Source organism: Populus alba, chromosome 5 (genome assembly GCF_005239225.2).
Source record: "Populus alba chromosome 5, ASM523922v2, whole genome shotgun sequence".
Lineage (NCBI taxonomy): Eukaryota > Viridiplantae > Streptophyta > Magnoliopsida > Malpighiales > Salicaceae > Populus > Populus alba.
The window spans coordinates 4,819,221-4,842,787 of NC_133288.1; the positions used below are offsets into that span (position 1 = coordinate 4,819,221).

The following is a 23,567-nucleotide window of genomic DNA, read 5'->3' on the forward strand; positions in this document are numbered from 1 at the left end:
GCACTCGAGAAATGGCTTCCAAGAATAAATAAAAAAGGACAGGACCCACCGACCGACAGGAAGACTTTGATGTCATAGTGAGCTGGATCCCACCTTGACTTCATCTTATTCACATGATTACAAGGATTAATTGTTTTAGAATATATATATATATATATATATATATATACTATATTAAAAATTTTGAGGCATTGTTATTTAATATGAATTAAATTTGAAAAAAAATTATTTAACTTTTTATTTAGTTTTACTTTTAAATTAAACCACACAAAATTAATTCATCAGGTAGATAAATTCAAATTAAAAATATCTAAAAAGATAATTAGATTAATATTAATCAACCCCTCAAACTTGCCACTACTCTACTAAATTAAAATTATTTTTTTATCTTATTATATAATAAAAAATTGAAAAAAAAATTATTTTAAACTTTTAATTAAATGAAATGATTGTGTGTGTGTGTCTATATATATATATATATATATATATATATATATATATATATATATAAAATGAATGAAAAACTTTTATTATATATTGGATCCCACCTCAAACCCGTGACCTCGTCTTCACCCAGGGTGCATCAACCAATTCACATATGGCATGAAGTTGTTAACCAAATTATATATATATATATATATATCAATCTTATTCATTATTTATATAAATAATTAAACTAACCCCACGTCTTTTTAGTTGTATTTACTATATTACAAGTCACGCTATCGTTGCAACTTTGATTAAAAGTTTTTGGAACGTATGAAAATAATATCTATATCATAATTAGATACAATGATTTAAATTTGAAAAACTTAATTTTACCCGTCGAGTATAAGATTCACTAGGTTAAATTATTTATTTTATTTTATTATATGACAAAATAATAGTTTGATTAAAAAATATATCTGAAAATATAGTTTTAAGATTCAGCCCGGTCCAAAGCCCGAATTCCAGGTTTTAACCAGATTAATAGATTGACCATGTTAAAAAAAATTTATAAAAAAACCAAAACAACATCATTTTAATAAAATAAAATAAAAAGTTAACGAGTTTGCAGCTGAGTCAACCGAGTTGTCGGGTCAGTTAGGTTATACCAGATTTTTTTTTTCTGTTTTTTCTTTAACTTGACCTGATTTTCATCTTAGATTGGCTGGATTTCAGGTTGACCTGCCAGGCCAAACCGGATTTCAAAACTATACTGGAAAGAGAAGTCACTGTAAATTGCATGTGAAAGCAGGATAGAAGCTTGTTTTTTCTCCAGTCTGAAGCATCAATGCATGAGAGGAATAAAAGCGATGAAAAGATCGATGCCTTCCCCTCGACCAACAATAATATTATTCTTTTCTGATCTTTGCATAAATGTTTTAATTAGCATATATACTCGACACATAAATACAACTCCTCGAACCATTTCAACAAATCTGAACATATTCGGCAAGAATTAATTATAAGCTCGAGAAGTAGTGCTCTAGCCCTTGTTGTGGCTATTTGAGCAAGAAAAATTCAGAGAGCTTAACTCATACTCCTGCATGCTTAAATAGACCAAAAGGGAAGGAGGATAATTTCAAGGTTCTGTTTTCTTTCTTTCTTTTTTTAAAAAAATGTGCTTAAACACACCTTGTGACAAAATCCATCCTCTTCTATGTACAAGATAAGACTAATGTTTGAAAATATATCAAGATAAAAATTTTAAAAATAATTTTATGTTGGGTAAATTTTTGTTCGATAATGTGGTTCAATCCGCTTTTTAAATTGTTTTTCATCTCAAAAAACATCAAATATAAAATAAATAAATAAAATATTTTAGGTACTTTTTTATAGTTTTAATATGTTGAAATTAAAAAAAAAAATGTAATTTGATAAATTTTGAAATTAGAAAATACTTTTCTGAAAACACTCTATATCGCATTACCATTCACACATTTACTAGTTAATTTCAGTTTCTGTTTGTTTATTTTTTATAGTAATATATTTTAATGAAAGAGTTGTTAACTTATGAGCTACATAAAGAACTTCTACTAGCATGTATTTTTATTTATTTTTATTTTAAGGGATGATTTTTTTTTATGTCAATCGAGTTCATGTTTTGTTTTCTTTGTATTGTGGTATAGAGTGCTTTTTAAAAGTGGTTTTTTTAAAAATACATCTAAATAAATTTTTTTTTTTTTTTCTACTTTTGACATCAACTAATCAAAATCAACAAAAAATACTAATTTGATATTTTTCATATCAAACATACTTTTAAACCTCATCTGTACACAGTTTTAACTACAAAAATAAACATGTTGCTTGAGCATCAATATCATACTTTCAAAGAAACCTTTTATGTGTAGATTTTAAAATTGAGTACTCAACCAAATTTATATGATTATTTTCTTAAGACTAGAAAATACTATCATACAAGTAAATGTTCTTTTTTGTGTGATCAACCTATCTCTCCATCCATCTTTAACATTCAAAATGGAGGGACGTTTGGCAAGGATTGTATTTCGATGACTTTTTTTTTGTTATAACAATTGGCCATTAAAAGTTCGAACCATGGGCTTAGATAACTTAACCAGCATTCATGTCTTTCAAAATCATTATGGGCTGGACCCCTCGTGGGCTAAAAGCATGGGTGTTGAAGGATCGATGGGCTCGGCATTTTATTCTATGATTCTATCGAGTCTCATTTATAGAGATCCATTTCAATGAAGTCCCAAAGCATCTTTTAAAAGTGTGTTTGGCAGTGTGGTAGCGATTGCTTTTTCAAATAGTTTTTCATACGAAATACATGTCCAATGATGTTTTTTTATTTTTTAAAAATTATTTTTGACATCAGTACATCAAAACGATCCAAAAAGATACAAACCGCACTCAATTTTAGTAAAAAAAAAATTCAAAATTTTACAAAACCCATGGTAGAAACGTAACCCAAACACTACCTTAGCCTAAACACAATTTGCTTAGCCAAAGCAGAAACATCGTGGTTCTTCCTTACGCCACACCACTGCATGATCGATCCCACGAAAAGGCAAGGCAAAATATTTTTTAAAAAATTTTAATTTTTTTAGACCATTTTAATTTTAAAAATAATAAAATTATTTTAATATATTTTTAAATAAAAAAACACTTCACCAAACTATTAAAAACACAATTAATATACTTTAAGTGGCTAGCACGTTGGGGATTCTTCCTGGGTTCTATTCACTTGACCATGTTTCAGAACATTCGAGCTCATACGTGAACGGTCGAGTGGGGCCACGCATGCGATCGAGTGGGGCCACGCATGCGATCGAGTGGGACCAAGCAGGACCCAGGGCCGTCTTTTCTCGGCGGTGGATATATCAGACGTGGCAGTCAGAGTCGAGCTGCATGTGCATATTCGGTTGGAATTCGAGAAGCCATGGATGGGCTTTGCGTTTGTTCAGCGGAGGGTTGATCTCTAGTCACATAGCGGTATTCTCGAGGAACAAATATTTTGGAGAGGGAAGTCGTGCTTGTTTATTTCTGTATTTTAAAAATATTTTTTTAAAAAATTAATTTTTTATTTTTTTTTTAGTAATTTTATTAATTTTAAATTAATACATTTTTAATGTTTTTAAATTATTTTAATGTACTATATCAAAAATAATTTTTAAAAAATAAAAAATATTATTAATATATATTTTAATACAAAAATTATTTAAAAAATAACTAAAACCAAGTAATAAACAAACTCTTAGCTGTGCTCGGTGAGGCCTGCATTTCCATTGCCACTAAATCATGATTGGTCATTTCTTAAATGGGATTCTTTATTAGGTTTGGAAGGTGTTAGGGTAGTGGTTAGATTCATTCTAAAGTCAATTTAGTTGTTAGGACTTCGATTTAATTATATTGATTTTATTTCTATTCTCCTGAGCTTTTATTTTACTTTAAAAAATTAGGGTTTCATTATAAATTCAGTGTCCCCTCCATCTTCGTAATACAACCATCATGTTATAGTCAAAACAATTATAATTTTATTAGTCACTTTTTTTACCATTATCTTTCATTTTAATATTACTATCATTATTATTATTAATTTTACCACCAGTACCATAGTAACCATCACTATTAGCTTTGTAATTTTTACAGGTATATTTAAAAATTTTTTTCGTTGACATTTATTAGAGTTATCTTTATTCTATCATCATCAATCACTATAGCCATCATTATTTACAAATAAAAAATATAATTTTTAATTAAGTATCACTATAAATATATTAAGATAATTAATTATGCCATATTGCGTGATACTGATCTATAATGAATATATTAAAGCATGAAAAATCAACCATTGTTTTCATAGTCCAGTCATTAGCGCGGTATCAATATTCATGATCTATTTAATTTGATGATCAATTATATATTTAGTAATATTAAAAGTGATATATATATATATATATATATATATGTATGTATGTGTATGTATGTGTGTATGTATGTATGTGTGTGTGTTATGATGCTAGCCTTCGACTGACTTTTTTATTTTTATTTTTGATTAACTTGGATGTTTGGATTAGTTTATGTATACTTCAACTAATTTTTTGAATCGTGAAATTAATGATTATTTAAGTCTTTATTAGCCTTGAAGAGACTCAAACTTATGATTATTGAGAACCAAATCCAAGACCTGATTAGTTAAGTTGCTCCTCATGTTTAAATTTTAGGCTAATTTTTAACAATATTAAAGACATTTTTGGGCTAATTTTGTTTATCAGGCCACATATTTCTTTGTGTTAGTTAGGTTTTAACATGACAATCATGAGGTTTTTGTTCGCGCTTCAAAATGCACTATCCCTTTTCTGTACCAGGGTTTAAATTTTATTGTGCACGTTTGTCATTCTCGCGGTGCCTTACATACTCACTGGGTTTGCAGAATGTTTATTAGATAGTGGAATTAGTCGTGATACGCGCAAACTGACTTAGACACCTATGTAAATAATAATAAAAAAAATCTATGCCCATATTTTACTTTTCCACCTTACAAAATAATGACCTGTCACCTGTTGAAAGAGCCTTGGAAATTTACCAAAGAAAATTAAAGAGTGATGACAACAGGACTGATAGGTGGCTATGATCGGCAAAGCCACTGATATATATATATATATATATATATATATATCATTAAAAGTTTCATGTAACCTTGATTATATTGAAGGGGAACAATTAGTTAGAATATCACCCACCAGCACATCAAGATCTAGAAAGCGTCCATAACCATGCACCTGGTGGCATTGAGTAAGTTCTAAGACTATCAGTCCATGAGTAGTTTCAATCCCACATCATGAAAAACCAAACAAAATTTTTAATATTTAGAGGCTGTTTTGAAAATATAATAGTGATTATTTTTTAAAGTATATTTTATTTGTAAATACATTAAAATAATATATATTTTTTTATTTTTTAAAAATTATTTTTTATATTAACACGTCAAAACGATATGAAAATATTAAAAAATATATATTTTAATGAAAAAAATAAATTAAAAAATTAAATTTTCTTTAAAACGCTATAAAAATATAAAACTAAATAGGCTATTGGCCGTGCTTAGACTCGAAGCTTTAAACCATACTTACCAATTGTATTTAAAAACAAAAAGGGAGAAAATGATAATTTAGGCAATATGCCAAATGCTTTTAGTATCTTTTGAGAACGTTTAAACTTTTCATTTTTTTTATTTGATTTTTATTATTATTTTAATATGTGTACTAATATAAAAAATAATTTTTAAAAAAATTAATATATTTTTAAACAAAAAATATTTTAAAAAATAACAATTATTATATTCCCAAAACACAAACTTTGCATGGTTCGAAACCTGAGATAATTATAATTACTTAATAATTTAACTATATTATCATATTCTTGATTGTGTTATCGTAGTCGTTGTAAATACATGTATTTGAATAGAATTATCAACAAATCTTTTACCCATGAAAATGTTTATCCTAAGTTCTGTGTAATTTTATAGCATTTTATTTTTCCCAGCTTCGTATTAATTTCTATTTTTTTATTAATTAACATTGAACTTATGAAAATTCTGTACAAAAAAAAAATCAAAATGTAATAATTTCTTAAATTATATAATATAATTTATTTTCACGAGGCATATCGAATTTAGGTTTTTAATTACTTTTTTAATCCTGTGTTTTTATTAAGAAAAGAAGCTTGATTAAAGAATTATTAAGTAATTAGATAATAAGCTCATGTGTTATCATCAAAAAATTTCGAACAATTTAAAACATGCATCTTAAACTAAAATTTAAAATATGAGCTTTCTATTTATTTAAGAAAGAAGAATTTACAATAAACCTATGCCAAGAAATTATGATTTAAAGTGCTTGGCTTAAATGTAATTAACATCAACAAAATCATACCCTTGGACCCCCTAAATACAAAAAACTCAAGGCTCAAGATTAATTATCTTTGGTCAAATGTAATTAACTACAATAAATATTATGGTTATTATGTTAAATGTAATTAAACAGTGTCTTAATCTACAATAAACCTATGCCATGTCTTTTTAACCAAACCTTCCCATCGTATCTACCTTTTATACTCTAAAAAATAAAAAAATCGAAAAAGAATATAAAATCACGGAAGAAGATAATTATAATATCAGACTTGAAAACACATTAATTTAGTAAAAACAATGTTTAAAATACAAGGACTAACTGGTTGTTTCTTGAAACTACAGGGACTACGTTTATGATAAACTCTCTCTTCCACTCTAATATAAGTAGGAGTAGAATTCCATCAAAGGTTGCTGATTTCACGGCTGTTCTCGTGGCCTTCGCTTTCCGTGTCTTGTTCGACCGTCCCTTTTCCTCTCCCTGGCACATAGTTTATAGGAGTTTTGTTCTAACAAAACGAAACCAAACTGATTTCTTCTTCTTTTTCATATATTTAACCAAGCTCCTCATATATCCATCTCTGTCTTTCTTTCTCCTTTCAAGTAGTAGTTTTGGATCAATATGGATAAGTAAGGCTATACAAGCTTGCATCTTTTACACCCCAGATCTGCTTCTCTTCATTTTATCAACACAAGGTTTGTTAAATGTGATTTCTCACTCGCTTATAATCCTCAGCTCATTTATCATTGGATCTTGATTTTGTTTGTACATTTGTGATTGTTTTTTTAAGTGTTTATCTGGGTTTCTTTTCTTTATTGCAAAACATGTGAGACGTGATTAAGGTGTAATGGATCTTATGCGATTTTTATAGGGTTCCTTTTGGAGTTAAACGTGGTAAATATTTGTTTTCAGCGCAAGCATTGTCATTGTAATGGCTTGATTGTATAGATGTGCATTGTTTAATTGTTTTTCTTGTTTCATCTTTATTGGTTTTGCCTGTAATGTTGTGTTTTGTGGTTATTTGTGGTGTTTGAAGTATGGTAGTGGTTTGCTTTTCAAATAGTTTTTTGTATCGAAAAACATGTCAATAATATTTTTTTTATTTTTTAAAAATTATTTTTAACATTAACACATCAATTTAAAAAATACAAATCACACTTAATTTTTAAAAAAAAAAAAAAAATTAATTTTTTTTTAAAAAATTTAGCCGCAATGTCAAACGGCCCTAATGGCGTTTTCAAAAAGTCTTAAGCATTTGGTGTGGTAGTAGTGTGTTTTTTTCCCAAAGATTGGTAAAAGTTCGTCAACTTTTTTTAAAGGGTAGTTGATTTGACCCGTTCTCGATCTTAGCATTAATATTTGTTTGTTTCTTTTTTTGGCAACTTGTTTCGATGCCAATTTCGTTTCATAAGTTCAGAAGATTGTATCTTTTTTCTATTATTTCTACGATTTTTTGAATCTGGATATGTTGTTGTCTATTTGGGGAGCTATTCAACTTCGTGTGTGTTAAATATTGATGAAATGTTATTTGAAGTTTTTGACCGATGTGTCAAAATGTATGTTTTTTAGGCTGTGTTGCGATGAGATTTTTTTGAGTTTCAACTTTGATCTGCAGGTGTTAAAAGTTTTGAGAATTGATTGGCTATAGTAGAGCATGGCGTTAGGCAAATATAGTAGGGTAGACAATAGAAGACATAATTCGAGCTACTGCTCAACAGTCACGATTGTGGTGTTTGTGGGTCTCTGCTTGGTTGGGGTATGGATGATGACATCGTCATCTGTGGTTCCTGGTCAAAATGTAGACGTTCCTGCTCAGGAAAACAAGAATGAGGTGAAACAACAAGTGACTGAGAGCAATGAAATCAACACTAAGCAATTTGAAGATAACCCAGGTGATTTGCCTGAGGATGCAACAAAAGGTGACAACAGTATGCCCGAAGAGAAGCCAGAGGAGAAGCCCGAGGAGAAGCTCGAAGAGAAGCCAGATGCAACAAAAGGTGAGAACAGTATGCCTGAAGAGAAGCCCGAGGAGACGCCAGAAGAGAAGCCCGAGGAGAAGCCAGTAGAGAAAACCGAGGAAAAATCTAATGAAGAGACAAAGTCGGATGATGGTTCAGATACCGAGACACAAAATGGAGTAAACAATACAGAAGATGTGGATGCTAAAACCAACGATGGAGAAACAAACACAGAAGATGGAGGGACAAAGGCAGATGATAGTGAAGGTAATGCAGCTGGACAAGGAGATTCCGAGGAGAATTCAACAGGGAAGAAACCTGATACTGATGAGACCGAAACAAAATCCGATGAGAATGCTGGTGAAGATAAGGACAGGGAAACAGGGAATGATCAGCTAGATGATAAGGTGGATCAGAAAGATGATAAGGAGTCCGATAAAAGTTCTGATGGGCAGGCCAACAACCAGAGTTCAGGCGAGTTACTTCCTTCAGGGGCTCAGTCAGAGCTTTCGAATGAGACCTCAACTCAGAGTGGGTCGTGGTCAACTCAGGCGGCAGAGTCAAAGAATGAGAAGGAAACTCAACAGTCTGCTAACCAACAAAAGGGGTACAATTGGAAACTGTGCAATGTCACTGCTGGGCCTGATTTCATCCCATGTCTTGACAATTTGCAAGCAATCAGGAGTCTTCGATCTACAAAGCACTATGAACATCGAGAGAGGCACTGTCCTGAAGAACCTCCAACCTGTCTTGTTCTGCTTCCTGAAGGATATAAACAGCCAATTGAGTGGCCTACAAGCAGGGAAAAGGTACGAACAATAAGCTCATTGACGGTTTGCCATTCTTCTTGCAATTTTGGATTAATCGACTGCTTTGCTGCAGATATGGTACCACAATGTTCCCCACACCCAGCTTGCACAATATAAGGGGCATCAAAACTGGGTGAAAGTTACAGGTGAATTCCTCACTTTCCCTGGTGGTGGAACCCAGTTTCAGCATGGGGCTCTCCATTACATCGACTTCTTAAATGAGGTGAACCCAGTTATATGCTGTTTTTAAAGCCTTTTTTTTGTGTTTTATGAATGTATGGTTGCTGTCCACTCTCCTCACTCTGGGTTGCAATTTTTCTGGAGTTACTATTATGATTGTGCGTCCTGGCTTTGTATTATTATTAGAGATATCATTATCTTTTGTTTTGTAAGGTATTTGTTTTTGTTAGTCTACTCCAAAGGTGTTGGTTGAGGTAAGAACTCCTGAGATCTTGGCCTCACAAATTAGTAACTTGAATTCAAATCCAACTTCAATAATTTTGGTGGTTATTCTAAGCAATAGAGTTCTAGTTTGACTAGATGTGGGTTACTCCTGCACTTGATGGATCAGTATCTTGGATATAAAATTGAATACGCATTGTATATCCAAATTCATTAGTCATCATCATATCAGCATAGTATTGGAGGCTTTAGGTTGTGGTTTGAAAAACTTGAAATACGGGTAAATAGTTCGAAGGGAAATGCAGAGGTTATTTTTAGGAAAGAAAGATGAATAGAGCTGCAGTGTGGGAGCTGACTTTGAAACTGCTGGATCTGTGTGGGCTAGCATAGATTGATGCAGGGGGGAAATACTCAACTTAAAGTTAGCATTTCCTTTAGTCTCATGTGTGATTGAATGATTATCTGTACACATACACTGTGCCAATTATCTTGCGTAAATTACATCTGACTAAGTCTTTGATAATACAGCACCCTTCAACTTTTCCAAATAAAAGTATTTGATAATACAGCATCCTTCAACTTTTCCAAATTCAGAAAGTAGGATTTTCATATTGACAAGCTTATTTCTCAATTGCTTTTACTTTTTGCATTTTGACAACAACATGCATAAGCTTTTACTTTTTCCTTAATTATCTCTTGTGAGATAATTGTTAATGTTGAGACGTATATGCTGCAGTCTGTGCCTGGCATTGCATGGGGAAAACGAACCCGTGTGATTTTGGATGTTGGATGTGGAGTTGCTAGCTTTGGAGGATATCTTTTTGACAGAGATGTCCTAGCAATGTCATTTGCCCCTAAAGATGAGCATGAAGCTCAAATACAATTTGCTCTTGAAAGAGGAATCCCAGCTATATCTGCCGTGATGGGAACAAAGAGGCTTCCCTACCCGGGCAGAGTTTTTGATGCTGTCCATTGTGCACGCTGTAGAGTACCTTGGCATATTGAAGGTATGCACTTAATTTGTATTTCTTCAGATAGTTTTAAGCTCATCCAAACTTTTGATTTTTGTTGGCTGCATTCTTTGATTTGCTCCATCTGCCAATCTCTTTCTGATGTTCAAAACATGATAGCATCCGAATGCAAATCCTGTTTGCTTGCTATATGGTGACTAATGAAAAGATTCAGTGCCTGTTGAAACTATCTTAATTGGGATTTCTTGGTTTTAATTTACAAAATAAAGAAAGCAATATAGAATATAAGTTTGTTTTATCTTAGCAATTGACATATGCAGGTGGTAAACTTCTTCTGGAGCTGAATCGTGTGTTGCGACCTGGTGGTTTCTTTGTGTGGTCAGCCACTCCTGTTTATCAGAAACTAGCTGAAGATGTTGAAATTTGGCAAGGTGGGTGATTTTTTTAACCAAATATGCACCAATTTTTGAGAGAGTTGATTGATTCTAACAAATTGTGCTTTTCATGGAATTATTTGCAGCCATGACTGAACTAACAAAAGCTATGTGCTGGGAACTTGTGTCTATTAACAAGGATAAACTTAATGGAGTTGGTGTAGCTACGTACAGGAAGCCTACTTCCAATGACTGCTATGAGAAAAGATCAAAACAAGAGCCTCCACTTTGTGAAGCATCTGATGATCCTAATGCAGCCTGGTAATTTTACTCTTAAGCCAGCAGATATTTTTAAGTAAGAATCCATGTCTCACTGCTAAAAACTCCCTGTGGATATGTGCCTTTTTAAAAATAGGACCATGCATGTGTATCTTATGAAATCTATGTTCTTTTACATTTTTGTGCACCCACAAAAAAAGAAGAGAAGTTGCATCTGAATTTGGAAAATGGAACATTACTGAATTTGAAAGAAGGTGCTGTGATTTTTCTTAGATCAAGTTTCCATTATTAGAAATAGCAAGCATGCATTACAAGGTGCATGACTTCTTTAACTTTATTTTCTTCCTGTGCTTAGGAATGTGCCATTGCAAGCATGTATGCATAAGGTGCCTGTAGGTTCACTGGAACGTGGGTCTCAATGGCCAGAGCAATGGCCCGCAAGGTTGGATAAAACACCTTATTGGATGTTGAGTTCCCAAGTAGGAGTTTACGGTAAACCCGCACCAGAAGATTTCACTGCAGATTATGAGCACTGGAAGCGGGTGGTCTCCAATTCATATCTAAATGGAATTGGATTAAACTGGTCATCTGTGAGAAATGCCATGGACATGAGATCTGTTTATGGAGGGTAAGCACGGCTTTTGTTGTTTCTTGTAGAAAGTGTCTAATGATTAACTCCTTTTTATTTCAATGGGAAATACGTAGTTAACTTGTTTTTTTTTATTTTTATCTTTCTTGCCATACTTCTTTGTAATGTATACCTTTGTTTTGCTGGCATGGAGAATAATCTACTTCTCCTTGTATACCTTTGAGCAGGGTTTGATTCTTATGCAAAATCATATAATAAAATGAAAATATTGGCTCTTTCCCTTGGTTTGATATTCTTGTTGTGTTGGCAGTTTTGCTGCAGCTCTGAAGGACTTGAATGTGTGGGTCATGAATGTGGTCACAGCAGATTCACCAGATACTCTACCTATAATTTATGAACGTGGGCTTTTTGGAATTTATCATGATTGGTGTGAATCATTTAACACTTATCCAAGATCTTATGATCTTCTCCATGCAGACCATCTCTTCTCCAAGGTTAAAAAGAGGTATGTAACAATAATTGAATGCTCTCTTCGTGCTGCTGGAAGTTCCACTTGACAAACCTCACTGTTTCTTTATTTTCTGCTGTCTGATTTTGCAATGTTTTGTGGATCTTACAGGTGCAATCTGGCGGCTGTATTTGCTGAAGTTGATAGAATTCTGAGGCCAGAAGGGAAGCTCATTGTCAGGGACAAGGTGGAGATCATTAACGAGCTGGAGAACATGGCAAGGTCTATGCAGTGGAAGGTTAGTATGACCTACTCTAAGGACAAGGAAGGTTTGCTGTGTGTTCAGAAATCCATGTGGCGACCCAAAGAGTCAGAGACGATCACGTATGCTATTGCTTAAGCATGCTCCCAGCCCAGTTGCCGGCACTTCCATTCTTGGTATTACTGTTGCCAGTGAGCTTAGGTATTCATTTTGCTCCGGTTGCTAAATACAATTCTTGTAACTGTCTGTATCTCCATGTTAGCTGATGTCCAATGATAATTAGGGTCGTCACCATCCAACATTTTCACTTGTCTTTTGGTTTTATGATTCCTGTCCCAAAATTCCTGTCACAGTTTTCGTTGTAATACTGTTATTAAAAGACGATACATTCTTTAAGTGTAAAGTCCAATTGTTAGGAGTCTGGACGAAAATCAAAGTTTTGGAAGATCATATTGAAACATGTAACGCTGAATTGGTTTCTATTGTATTCCCATTGCACAATCATCTACACCTTTGTGTGGAGCTCAAGTGTGGATGGTGAAACAGAATACGATAATTCTATTGATAGTTCATATGGAGGAGATTCAATTTTCACCTCGTCGTGGACTTGACAATGATTTTGCATTTATGATGGACATAATTGATGTTTGCAGGCTCCATTTTACTCCATGTGCTCAATGTCTAGAGATCAATCTGTCACAAACTGAACCACATTTATTTCAGCTGTAATTTGATGTATTCGTTCTGCATGGAGTTGCAATAACAATCAGAGGTAAATGGAGAGAGTGGCACATAATAATAATAATAAAAAAAAAAAAAAAAACCCAACCTAACAGGGGAAGATTATTGTCATTTTATAATAGTAAAATGACTGTTTAATCTTTTCCAAAACAGCCGCTTCCTTTGTTCCAGGGGCATTTGTCTTTTTATATGATTGTATTTGTTATTATGAAATTATTCAGGAGGGTAATTATATATTTTATTTTTTAAGTATAATAAAATGATATAATTATAAAATATTTATAAAACTAAGAAGACAGGTATAATTGTCTTTTTATTTATTCATATACAGTAAATTGACAAGGATACCATTAGATTCAAAAAATTCAAATCATCAGTATAGGAGCCTTTTGGTATTTTCCTTTTTTTTTTTTTTTTTGTAATTACCATGGCAATCAAGGACATTTATCTTTGAATATCAATTAAATATTATTTAATTTTAAAAGCTATTAGAGCATGTAGTGCATACGCTAGCCTAGGAGGCGTCCACACTAGTGGGTAGAAGGCTCTTGCACCCTTTGGGTGGCGTGATTGATGTCTTTAGTACTCTAAAATATATTTTTGTTGTATTGTTGGATAAGCTGTCATGATTTTTTTCTTTTGATGGGGCACGTGTCAGTGATGATAGGGTGACCTGTTGCCATTCAACTTTTTTTTCTTTATTCTTTATCTTGAAAATACAGGTTGATCTTTTTTCTTGTTAATATATCAACTTTAATCCTTATTTTTTTAATTTTTATTATTGAATTTTTTATTAAAGTTTTTTCATTAATGATGCTTTCATCTAATGATCTTGATCATGAATTTAAAAAATCAATACAAGTTAACTTTATTCAAAACATAAGGATTATATGGTTAATAGCTAGTTTAGGGTTTTGGTGAAAGTTGTAAAAATAAGAAGGAAGAAGAAGCTCTCCGTGAAGAGAGAGAGAGAAACAAATGACGTGCCCATATATATAAAGCCAAGCTAATTCTAAAAAAATGGGTTAGAGTTAATGGCCAACAATTATATAATTAAATAAACGGGCCTCAAATTTGTGTTAGTGTCTAATTGCAGTAATTAGAATGCATAATTTAACTGCTCTCGATCTTGCATGGTTTCCAATTTTTGGACCTGTGTAAAAGTTTATTTTAATTGCTGTAGACTTAGCATGCGTGAGCCTTTTGAATTAAAATATAAGTTATATTATACTTGATTTGATATTAAATGGTTAAATTTAAGAATTTAGTGACTTGTTAGATATTTGGGCCTAAAAAAGCATGTTTCTTCCTTTAAAAAATAATTCCTCTCACGTAATGTATATATTTTATTTCATTTTATATAAAATAAGGGTCCTTAAATATATAACAAACACAAATGTTTTTTTAATAAAAAGAAATGATTTCTAAATTAAATATAAAATAATCAAAATTGCTAATTCATTTCATTTCACAAGTATTTCAAATAATAAATTCTAATTCAATTTTATAGTTTAGTATTTTATTCCAAATATAAAAATTATAATATATAGATTATCAATTAAATTTAAATTTACTTATAAATTGAATTTAATTTATAAGTAAGATATATATTCAACATAATTGACTTCCAAAATTCAGTGGCCAGGAGAGGTTGGGAAGAAACAACGTTTGTAGTCTGTAGAAGTATCATTTTCCAAGAACTAAATCTAAGTTTTATTCAGTCATGAAAATATTCTAAATATGGAGGCAGTTAACTGATCTATATTTTGAGCAGAAGTTAGATTAGGTCATGACAGTTACCTGCCTTCTCCACAAAATGAGCTTATCTGTTAAAAAATCAGCCAAGTCTTTTCTGTTCCCCTCTTCACAAGCCTATTTTCCTGCTCTTCTTTCTATTTATTTAGTCCATAAAACAACCCTTAACATTATCAAAGTCAAGACCAATCTCTTACACTTCGGTGAGAGTGTGCGCAGAAGAGAGAAATGGAAGATGATCAAAACCATAAAAATGGAACAGATGGTCACAGTGGAGGGAGCCCAGAAAGCCCCTGTGTAAAGAGTTGCGGCAGCAGCAGCAACAATCACAGCAACAGTAAGGAGCAGGATCACTTCCTTCCCATAGCAAATGTTGGCAGAATTATGAAAAAGGAGATTCCAGGCAATGGGAAAATCTCGAAAGATGCGAAAGAAACAGTTCAAGAATGCGTGTCCGAGTTCATCAGCTTTGTTACTGGAGAAGCATCTGATAAATGTCAAAGAGAGAAGAGAAAGACTATCAATGGTGATGATATTATTTGGGCCATCACAACCCTAGGGTTTGAAGACTACGTTGCTCCACTTAAACTGTATCTCAACAAATATAGAGAGATCGAAGGAGAGAAGCTTAATGTTCCAAAGCAGCAAAGAATGGAGCAACAGAGTTCGCAACAGCATCATCAACTAGAACAAGAACAAAATATCATACCACCTTACACTAGTATATATTCTTCCTCAGCTCTTATGTCTCAGCCACCATCTTTCATGGTGGCAGATCATAAACCATATCCCTTGCCTTTCTCTCCTAATTCCATCCAAAAACATTTGCAGCACCAAGACAAAGTCGATCCTGTCGAGCATTGGTAAGAGAAAGAAACCATATATAGTAATTGAAATCATTGAATTTTTGTTTTGTTACACATAACTGAAAAGATATTCTGATATAATGTATACGTATTGGAGAAATTAGCTTATTGCCTACTGCCTCCATAAATGAGGTGGTTTATCTTGCAATGATGTAAATAACATGAACAGCTGAAATATATAGCTGATGAAAATTACGTAACTAAGACAAGCAGTCAAGCATAATTAATTACATATATATAATTGCTCATCATTGTTTGTGCTAGTTATGGCAATTACTTAAAAATGTTTCTGTAATTAGATCATACATTTTATGAACATTTTGTCCGTGCATTATAGAGCATGTGGGAAGGTTTTTAATTTATTTAAAGGCTCATTGGATCTTGGAGACTTGAACTCATTGAAGGACGAGTTTCTTTTCTTCCGTCCTTCTATAATTTATGAGTCAATATCATTGATACAAAAATGAACAGCATGAGCAGCTAATTAAGAGCACCAAGATCGATTAAATCGATTATTTCTATTTTATGATAGCTAGATCGATTTCTAATTGTAGCACATATCAACTTAAAGCTTTTAGGTGATAATTAAGCATGCTATGATGAGATTATAATGTTAATTAACTTAGAAGTAGCTAAAGCATTTTGATGAACACATCGAGGTTTACTAAATTAATAAGCTCATAAGGTACATAATTTAATTGTAATTTTTTATACAAAAATAATGTCTTGGCTTTACAAGAAGGTTTTTATTTTTGTGATTTAATTGGAATAAGATAACAAATATATATTAAGGATGAATTTTATTCTAGGCTCTCAAGTGTGAATAAGTTTTATTCTTGGTATTTTATTTATTAGTTTTGTTATTAAAGAATTAGTAAGTTCAATGCATGATGCAACCTCTACCCACATGAAGGTTAAAATTTACTACTAAATTGACATTGGTTAATTTAGATAAAATATTTGTTTTATAGCATTAAAGTATTTTCTTAGTTATTGCAGCCTTTTCTATTGTGTTTATTGATACATATAATATTCATTTGTTATGTGGTGATAATTTTGTTGATAAAGGATAGTATCCACTTTGCACTGGGGTGTGTGGATTTGGATTTGGATTCGACCTTACATATAGATGAACCACCCATCCCTACCAAATCAAGTAATGCTCAGGAAAAGATTGATTATAAGTGATGAGAGTGATCTAATTGCTTAAGTTTAATGCTCAAGTCTCAAATAAGTATGAGTATTAGGGATTCCATCCTTCAATGCTCGAAGACAAAAGATTTTCTAAAAGGTGTAGATGAACAATTTGTTCATTCTGACAAGGCATTGCTCAAGAACTTAATAAAAAGGCTTTCAAATATGTTATTTGACTATTCTAAAGGTGTTTGCGAGCACATTATAGAAATGAAGGACATTGTACTCAATTGAAGTCCTTGAAAGTTGAGATTTTTGAGTCATTCCTTACTCATTTCATTTTGAACTCTCTTCCGATGAAATATAGTCCGTTTAAGATTTCTTATAACACATATAAGAAAAAATAGTTAGTTAATAAATAACAACCATGCATGTTCAAGAAAAAAAAAAAGAGAATGAAACTTGAGAAACTTTAAAGTGATCATTTGGTTTCTTAACCTAAAAGGAATGTTAAGAAGGGTAAAATGACCTTTAAAGTGAAGAAACATAGACATATACCTATAAAGCAACACGACAAAAATAATCAATGTTTTTTGTGCAAGATATACGGACATGTTAAGAAAAATTGCTCTAAATATAAAAAATGGTTCATAAAAAAAAAAGATAAATTCATCTATTTAGTATGTCATTAATATTTCTTCATTGAGGTTGCTAGTAATACATGGTGGATTAATTCTGGTTCTACAATTCATATTGTTAATACCATGCAGGATTTTTCAAGTCTAAGAAAGCCAAAGGAAAATGAAGGAGGAATATATTCAGGAAATTAGATGCACTCTAAATTTGAAGTTGTGGGGATTTTTAGATTAATTTTAAAACCTACATTTATTTTGGATTTGAAAAATATCTTTTATGTTCCATCATTTTCTAGAAATTTGATTTCAGTTTCCAAACTTTGTAATGATGGTTATGGACTTTTAGATTAATTTTAAAATCTTGATTTATTTTTAGCATTTGGAAAAATAAAGTTTTTATTGGTTGTGGAATATTAATTGATGGTTTATATGGAATTGATTTAGACTCCATTTTTTAGCTCAACTATTTATCAATGCATGTTAATTGTGGTTTTAAAAGTAACAAAACTGAAGAGAATTCCTCTATATTATGACATAGTAGATTAGATCATATCTCCATTGAAAGATTGGTAAATGATGGAGTTTTAAACACTCTTGATTTTATTAATTTTGGTACTTGTTTAGATTGCATAAAAGAAAAGCAAACTAAAAAGACCATTAAAGGTGCCACGAGGAGCTCAAAAATTTTAGAATTAATATATACTAATATTTATGGACCATTTAATACTCCATGTTTGAATGGTTAAAGATATTTTATCTTATTCATTGATGATTAATTTAGATTTATGTTTCTCTATCTCTTATTCAATAAGGTTAAAGCATTTGACGCTTTTAAGACTTACAAGGTTGAGGTAGAGAAACAAAATAAAAATACCATAAATATTGTAAGTTTAGATAAAGGCGGGGGGGGTATTATGATAAGTATATAAAAAAAAGAATAAATACAAGGTTCATTTGCAAAGTTCCTTGAAGAAAGAGACAATATTGCACATTATACAATGCATAACACTCCACAAAAAAATGATGTAGCTAGCTGAAAGAAGGAATCATATACTTATAGATATGGTAAAGAATATGATTGGTAATTATAATCTACCATTATCCTTAGACAATGAAGCACTAAGGATTGATATGTATATTTTAAATAAGGTTTCATCCATAGTTGTGTTGAAGATACCTTTTGAATTATGGAATGAATGAAATCCAATTTAAATCATATGGGATTGTCCTATAACTCCTGTTAAGGTAAGGATTTATAATCATCAACTAAAAAAATTGGATCTAGAACAATTAGTGGATATTTCATTGGTTATGCAGTGAACTTTAAAGAATATAAGTTTTATTGTCCTTCTTATGGTATAAGAATAGTAGAGACAATAAATGTTAAGTTCCTTAAGGATCTCGATTTCAGTAGGAGTGATTTTTCTAAAATGATAGAATTTAAAAAAAACCCAAGATTCAACTAAGTTGCACAAAAATAAAAGACAATTGGTTATTGTTCAAGAAAATCATTTAGATAATTTTGAACAATAATCAATTAAAAGGCAACCAGTTTAAAAATAACTAATTCTTGATAAAGTAAACCTATAATGAGAAAATTGAATTAAGGAAATTAAGGAGACTAGTAATTTTCAGAAGCCATGAATGGAGAAATTTCTACTCTGTGGTATAATGCCATGAAGAAAGAAATGAAATCTATATCTAAAAATCAAGTTTGGGACCTCATCGAATCACCCAAAGGATCTAAAGTTGTTGGTTGTAAATGAGTTTATAAAACCAAAAGAGATGTTTATAGTAATATCAAGTGATATAAAATTAGACTTGTTGCTAAGGGTTATACTAAAAAAAAGATATATATTATCATGAAACCTTCTCTCCAGTTTCTAAAAAAAATAATTTAAAATAATAATGGTATTAATAGATTATTTTGATATAGAAATATATTACATAGATGTAAAAACAATATTTCTAAATGAAGAGGCATATATGAATTAACTTGAAGGTTTTTGTGATGAAACAAATTGCCACTTGTTTTGTAAACTAAAGAAATCTATTAATAGATTAAAGCATGCCTTCGGCCAATAGTAACATATTAAATTTTATAAAGTTATATTCTCATATAATTTTATTGAGAACATTATTAATTAATGTTTATAGCTTAAGTTTAATGAAAACAAGTATATATTTTTTGTTTTATATATAGATAATATTCTACTTGCAATTGATTTAAGTTTTCTACCTGACACAAATCAAAACAAAATTGTTGCACACAAGGAGAAGTCAAGATACCCATGATTAAATACGATTTTACAAGATCAAAGATCTCTGCAATCATAACTTTAATAGTTCTTAAAGATCTCTAGCAACTCTAAACTTTCAGTATTCCCGCACGCATTACCTAAATGTAATTCAAATATAAAATCATATTTTTTTATATGTGTGTCTCGGTGTGTGTTTATATGTGTATTGTTAATTAGTGATAAAGGATGCCTAGCCATGCATTTATTCCATATAATATCATCACCCATTAGAGGCTATTATCCCATATAATTGCTCTAAAATTAGATTAGACAACACTTTACTATTTATGCCTCTCTTTTTGCAACTTGATCTATGTTTGATGAGGTACAAAAAACTGTATGAAATATCAGGTAAAAGGGTGGTTTTTCTTTGAATATATATATATAGACATATATTTTTGCACATCTCATGCATCTATCATCTTCCTTGACTGCCTTTCTAAAAAAAACCACACAAAGTCTCTTCTCAAGGCAACAATTCTCTGGTTCAAACAGATTTGTTTTGTGGGAGTTCGTGAACTACTGACCAAGCTCTTTTTATCGAATTTTCAAAGCCTAATAATCAGGGCAAAAAGTTCATTAAAGTCTGTTTCAGATTTTTTCTATTGTATGATCGTCAGTTTGCGCTTTTTTGAAAAACCTACTAAAACTAGAGTAACCGTTCGTTTTTCCAGAACTATAAACCTGTGAAGACAACGGATTGGATATTGGAATTGGGGTAAACCAAGAATTATCTGAAATCTGAATGCTCGAAGGGTAGAACACTAGCAAAGTCTTAGCTTTTCTTTCTTCAAATAAAATTCAGAAAGCTACACGAAAGCTGGTGGAAATTGTACCAACCTGAGAAAATATAGAGAGAACATAGCTAGCCTAGCTAGTACACAGGATAGATAAAGGCAACCAATCATCAAAAGCATCCAAAGCAACTACAAGGTTGATGCTTTATGGTCTAGCAGATAAAAGCCATTGAATGAAGCTTTGGAGTGTAGCGACATCAGCTCTGTAGTGTTTTTGCGTGAACTCCAACAAATCTGACCATGTGAAATCCGGGTACTTCCTCGGCCCTTCCCTGCAAACAAGATCTTGTGGAGGTCTGACTACCTTTTCCTCTTTTGGACTCACAAAGAAAACCAATGATTTCCTCTCTCTCTCCCTGTTCACCACTGCTCTGTGAAGGCAGCTCTGGTACCTCCCATTGGATAATGCCTACAAATCAAAGAAGCCTGGCACGTATCAATTAACTCGTACTATTCGTTTTGACCTCCAAGAGGGTTGATGGCCATTGGATTTGTGTGGGTGGGTCTCGATGCCATTCATTTTGAGTTGACAAGCTTATAGAAACAGCCACAGTCCAAAAGCTATTACTATATTAAAAAAAATCATGTCGTTTCAAATTTATTTTCAAAATTTTGGTTGATGCTGTATTTGTCTAAAATCAAATGTCTCAATCTAAAAGAGAAATAATTGATCAAGACATGACTTTGACAACGTGAAATTTCTTTTCGCATCAATGTTGTAACTACCTAGACCAATCGTAACCATCCATTGCTATTTGAGCAACAGCATTTTTAATAATCATTTCGATCATATAGGATTTGATAATATAATTTTCTATTGTTCTTTAATATCTATTCCTAAGATCAATAATTGTTTCATGGTTAAATCTGATTTAATAATTAGAGAGAAGAAAAATGATAAGAGTTTAGAGCAACTATCCATGTGGTTAATCAAATTTAATAAATGACAAAATCTTAAACATTCTTAAAATATGATTTTATATTATTCTAACAATCATGAATCAAACTCATTGTTCTAAGAATATATTCCGAGTCTTGATTATTCTTGCAACTTAAGAACATAAAGCTGATATTGCAGAATTCTTATGAACTAGTGCTGGTGAAAATAAAATATACTATACATGCTGCAATTCAAATGAGAGGAAATTAACTTACCGTGAAAGTATCACCAATGTTTACAACTAGAGCATCTGGACGAGGTCGGATTGCTTGCCATTTGTTGTTTGCAAAGACTTCAAGACCTCCAACTTGGTCTTGATGAAGTATTGTCAAGGAAGTTGGGTCGCAATGAGGACCAGTGCCGAGAGTGAGGCTCGAATTATTGCAAGGTGGATAATTGTTACACCTCATTATTGAGCTTCCGTCTTCAAAGAATTTCCGATAGTGTAAGCGATCAACTCCCAAGCTAATGCCCAGCAGCTCAAAAATAACTAGAGATACTTTCTTCATTGCTTCGCAATATCTTTGGTAAACCCACCTTCAGAAAGCAATGTTATGTTCGACATTACCCATGATTTTAAAAGAAAACGTGCTAAACATAACCAACATGAGAAATTAGGGTTTCTCTACTTTAAGGGTGGGTTGTTTTTTTGAGAAAGATGGAATTTTATTTTATTAATCTGTCATCGCATCAACTAGTAGGAGGCATCGTTTGTTTAATGATGATTGATGAGGGCATTTAAACCTTAAATTTGGTAAAACTCCGATCAAAGTTGATAATCAAAACTTGTAAATATATTTATAGAATGACAATATTGGAGCAGGGAGAAGACTACCTCAGCCATGGCAGGCCAGATGGACTTTTCAAATAATTAACAAAAGAAAAAAAATCACTTCAAGAGTATATATTACTTTTAAAGAGACATGATCGTAAGACGCAGCCGGCTTACCCTGTGTGTTCAAAGTTCTCTCCTAAGACGGATTTGAAGTAATCAACAACAAGTGGCTCAGAATCATCATCCCCATGGTAGCCAAAAGAAAATGTCTCCTTCCATGGCAACTTGGATGAATATCGATGTGCATGGGCACCAGAATATCCACTCACATCGCCTGGCTTCCCACGAGTACTGAGTTTCTTGTCAAGAGGCAGCTTAAAAATTTTATCAATCTCTTCGTGAGCAGCATGAATGAGACCTATATCAACTCCATGGTTAATGACTTGAAAGCAGCCGTGGTTCAAGCAGGCGGTCCTAACAAGCTCAGCCGCATCGGCAGTCGCTAACTCATCACCTTTCAAGAATCCATCCAGGTCTATCAATGGCTCTTTAAGCTCATCTTGGTTGTGAACTAAGTCTCCAATGGGCCAAATGAACTCTGTGGGCATGATGGCCTGTTTTTGCAAGAAAGAAGAGTAAAGAACAGGAGCATCAGTTTCATCTTTGCTGTGAAATGGAGGAGGAGACAGGAGAAGACTTGAAGAGGTTGAGTCCATTAGGAGAGACATTGATGAGGGTCGGTGTCTCAGAGAAGCAATTTATAGAATTTCATATGGAAAAGCAGAGTTGCACAGTGGCTAGATGTTAAGAGAGTGTTAACATCAAACCACAGCTCATCTCGCTTTTGAGATTTTATGTTAAGATATTTTTTAACATGATATGATATTATAGTTTTCTTAGCTAAATAATGGGAAGTTCAAGTCCAACTTATCTCAATCGCTTTTATAATTAACAACGGATTTATACAAGTTTTAAAGTTAAAAACTTTAACTTATATATATATTAGTAATAACAAATTATTTCTAAAATCCCATCTAATAAATTAAATAATTACGAGTTCTAATTTTATTATTTTGAATTTATCTTTTTAATTAAAAATTAAATTAATATAAGATATATAGTGGTAAGTCTTTCTTTGATCAAAAGCTTTTATTGAAGGGAATGTATTAGAATTAA

At 31.9% G+C, this 23,567-nt stretch overlaps 3 protein-coding genes across 3 annotated transcripts; 2 read left to right on the plus strand and 1 right to left on the minus strand.

The window, feature by feature from the left end:
- The first annotated feature begins 6,774 nt into the window (after positions 1–6,774).
- On the plus strand, positions 6,775–12,949 carry LOC118030551 (probable methyltransferase PMT26). The gene is made up of 9 exons (XM_035034706.2): positions 6,775–7,051; positions 7,972–9,123; positions 9,197–9,346; positions 10,262–10,532; positions 10,817–10,927; positions 11,017–11,191; positions 11,505–11,777; positions 12,049–12,243; positions 12,358–12,949. The coding sequence occupies exons 2-9, from the start codon at positions 8,011–8,013 to the stop codon at positions 12,584–12,586; spliced, it is 2,517 nt and encodes an 838-aa protein (XP_034890597.1). The 5' UTR covers positions 6,775–7,051; positions 7,972–8,010; the 3' UTR covers positions 12,587–12,949.
- Positions 12,950–15,172: 2,223 nt separating this feature from the next.
- LOC118030559 (nuclear transcription factor Y subunit B-3) lies at positions 15,173–15,811 on the plus strand. Its single transcript, XM_035034716.1, has one exon. It carries the CDS (start codon positions 15,173–15,175, stop codon positions 15,809–15,811), a length of 639 nt encoding a protein of 212 aa, XP_034890607.1.
- A 4,824-nt stretch (positions 15,812–20,635) lies between these two features.
- LOC118030568 (gibberellin 20 oxidase 1-D) lies at positions 20,636–23,135 on the minus strand. Its single transcript, XM_035034725.2, has 3 exons — positions 22,566–23,135; positions 21,832–22,153; positions 20,636–21,085 (listed from the first exon to the last, which is right to left on the minus strand). The coding sequence occupies exons 1-3, from the start codon at positions 23,117–23,119 to the stop codon at positions 20,822–20,824; spliced, it is 1,140 nt and encodes a 379-aa protein (XP_034890616.1). The 5' UTR covers positions 23,120–23,135; the 3' UTR covers positions 20,636–20,821.
- Between the last annotated feature and the right edge of the window lie 432 nt (positions 23,136–23,567).

What these genes read in the sequence shown, in the direction of transcription:
- LOC118030551 (XM_035034706.2), top strand. Translation starts at nt 8,011, where the DNA reads ATGGCGTTAGGCAAATATAGTAGGGTAGACAATAGAAGACATAATTCG. An exon ending in ACATCGACTTCTTAAATGAG is followed by an intron (nt 9,347 to 10,261) that starts GTGAACCCAGTT and finishes TATATGCTGCAG; the next exon opens with TCTGTGCCTGGCATTGCATG. An exon ending in AGTACCTTGGCATATTGAAG is followed by an intron (nt 10,533 to 10,816) that starts GTATGCACTTAA and finishes TGACATATGCAG; the next exon opens with GTGGTAAACTTCTTCTGGAG.
- LOC118030568 (XM_035034725.2), bottom strand. Translation starts at nt 23,119, where the DNA reads ATGTCTCTCCTAATGGACTCAACCTCTTCAAGTCTTCTCCTGTCTCCT. An exon ending in GAGAACTTTGAACACACAGG is followed by an intron (nt 22,154 to 22,565) that starts GTAAGCCGGCTG and finishes TGCTTTCTGAAG; the next exon opens with GTGGGTTTACCAAAGATATT. An exon ending in ACATTGGTGATACTTTCACG is followed by an intron (nt 21,086 to 21,831) that starts GTAAGTTAATTT and finishes TTTGATTTGTAG; the next exon opens with GCATTATCCAATGGGAGGTA.
- LOC118030559 (XM_035034716.1), top strand. Translation starts at nt 15,173, where the DNA reads ATGGAAGATGATCAAAACCATAAAAATGGAACAGATGGTCACAGTGGA.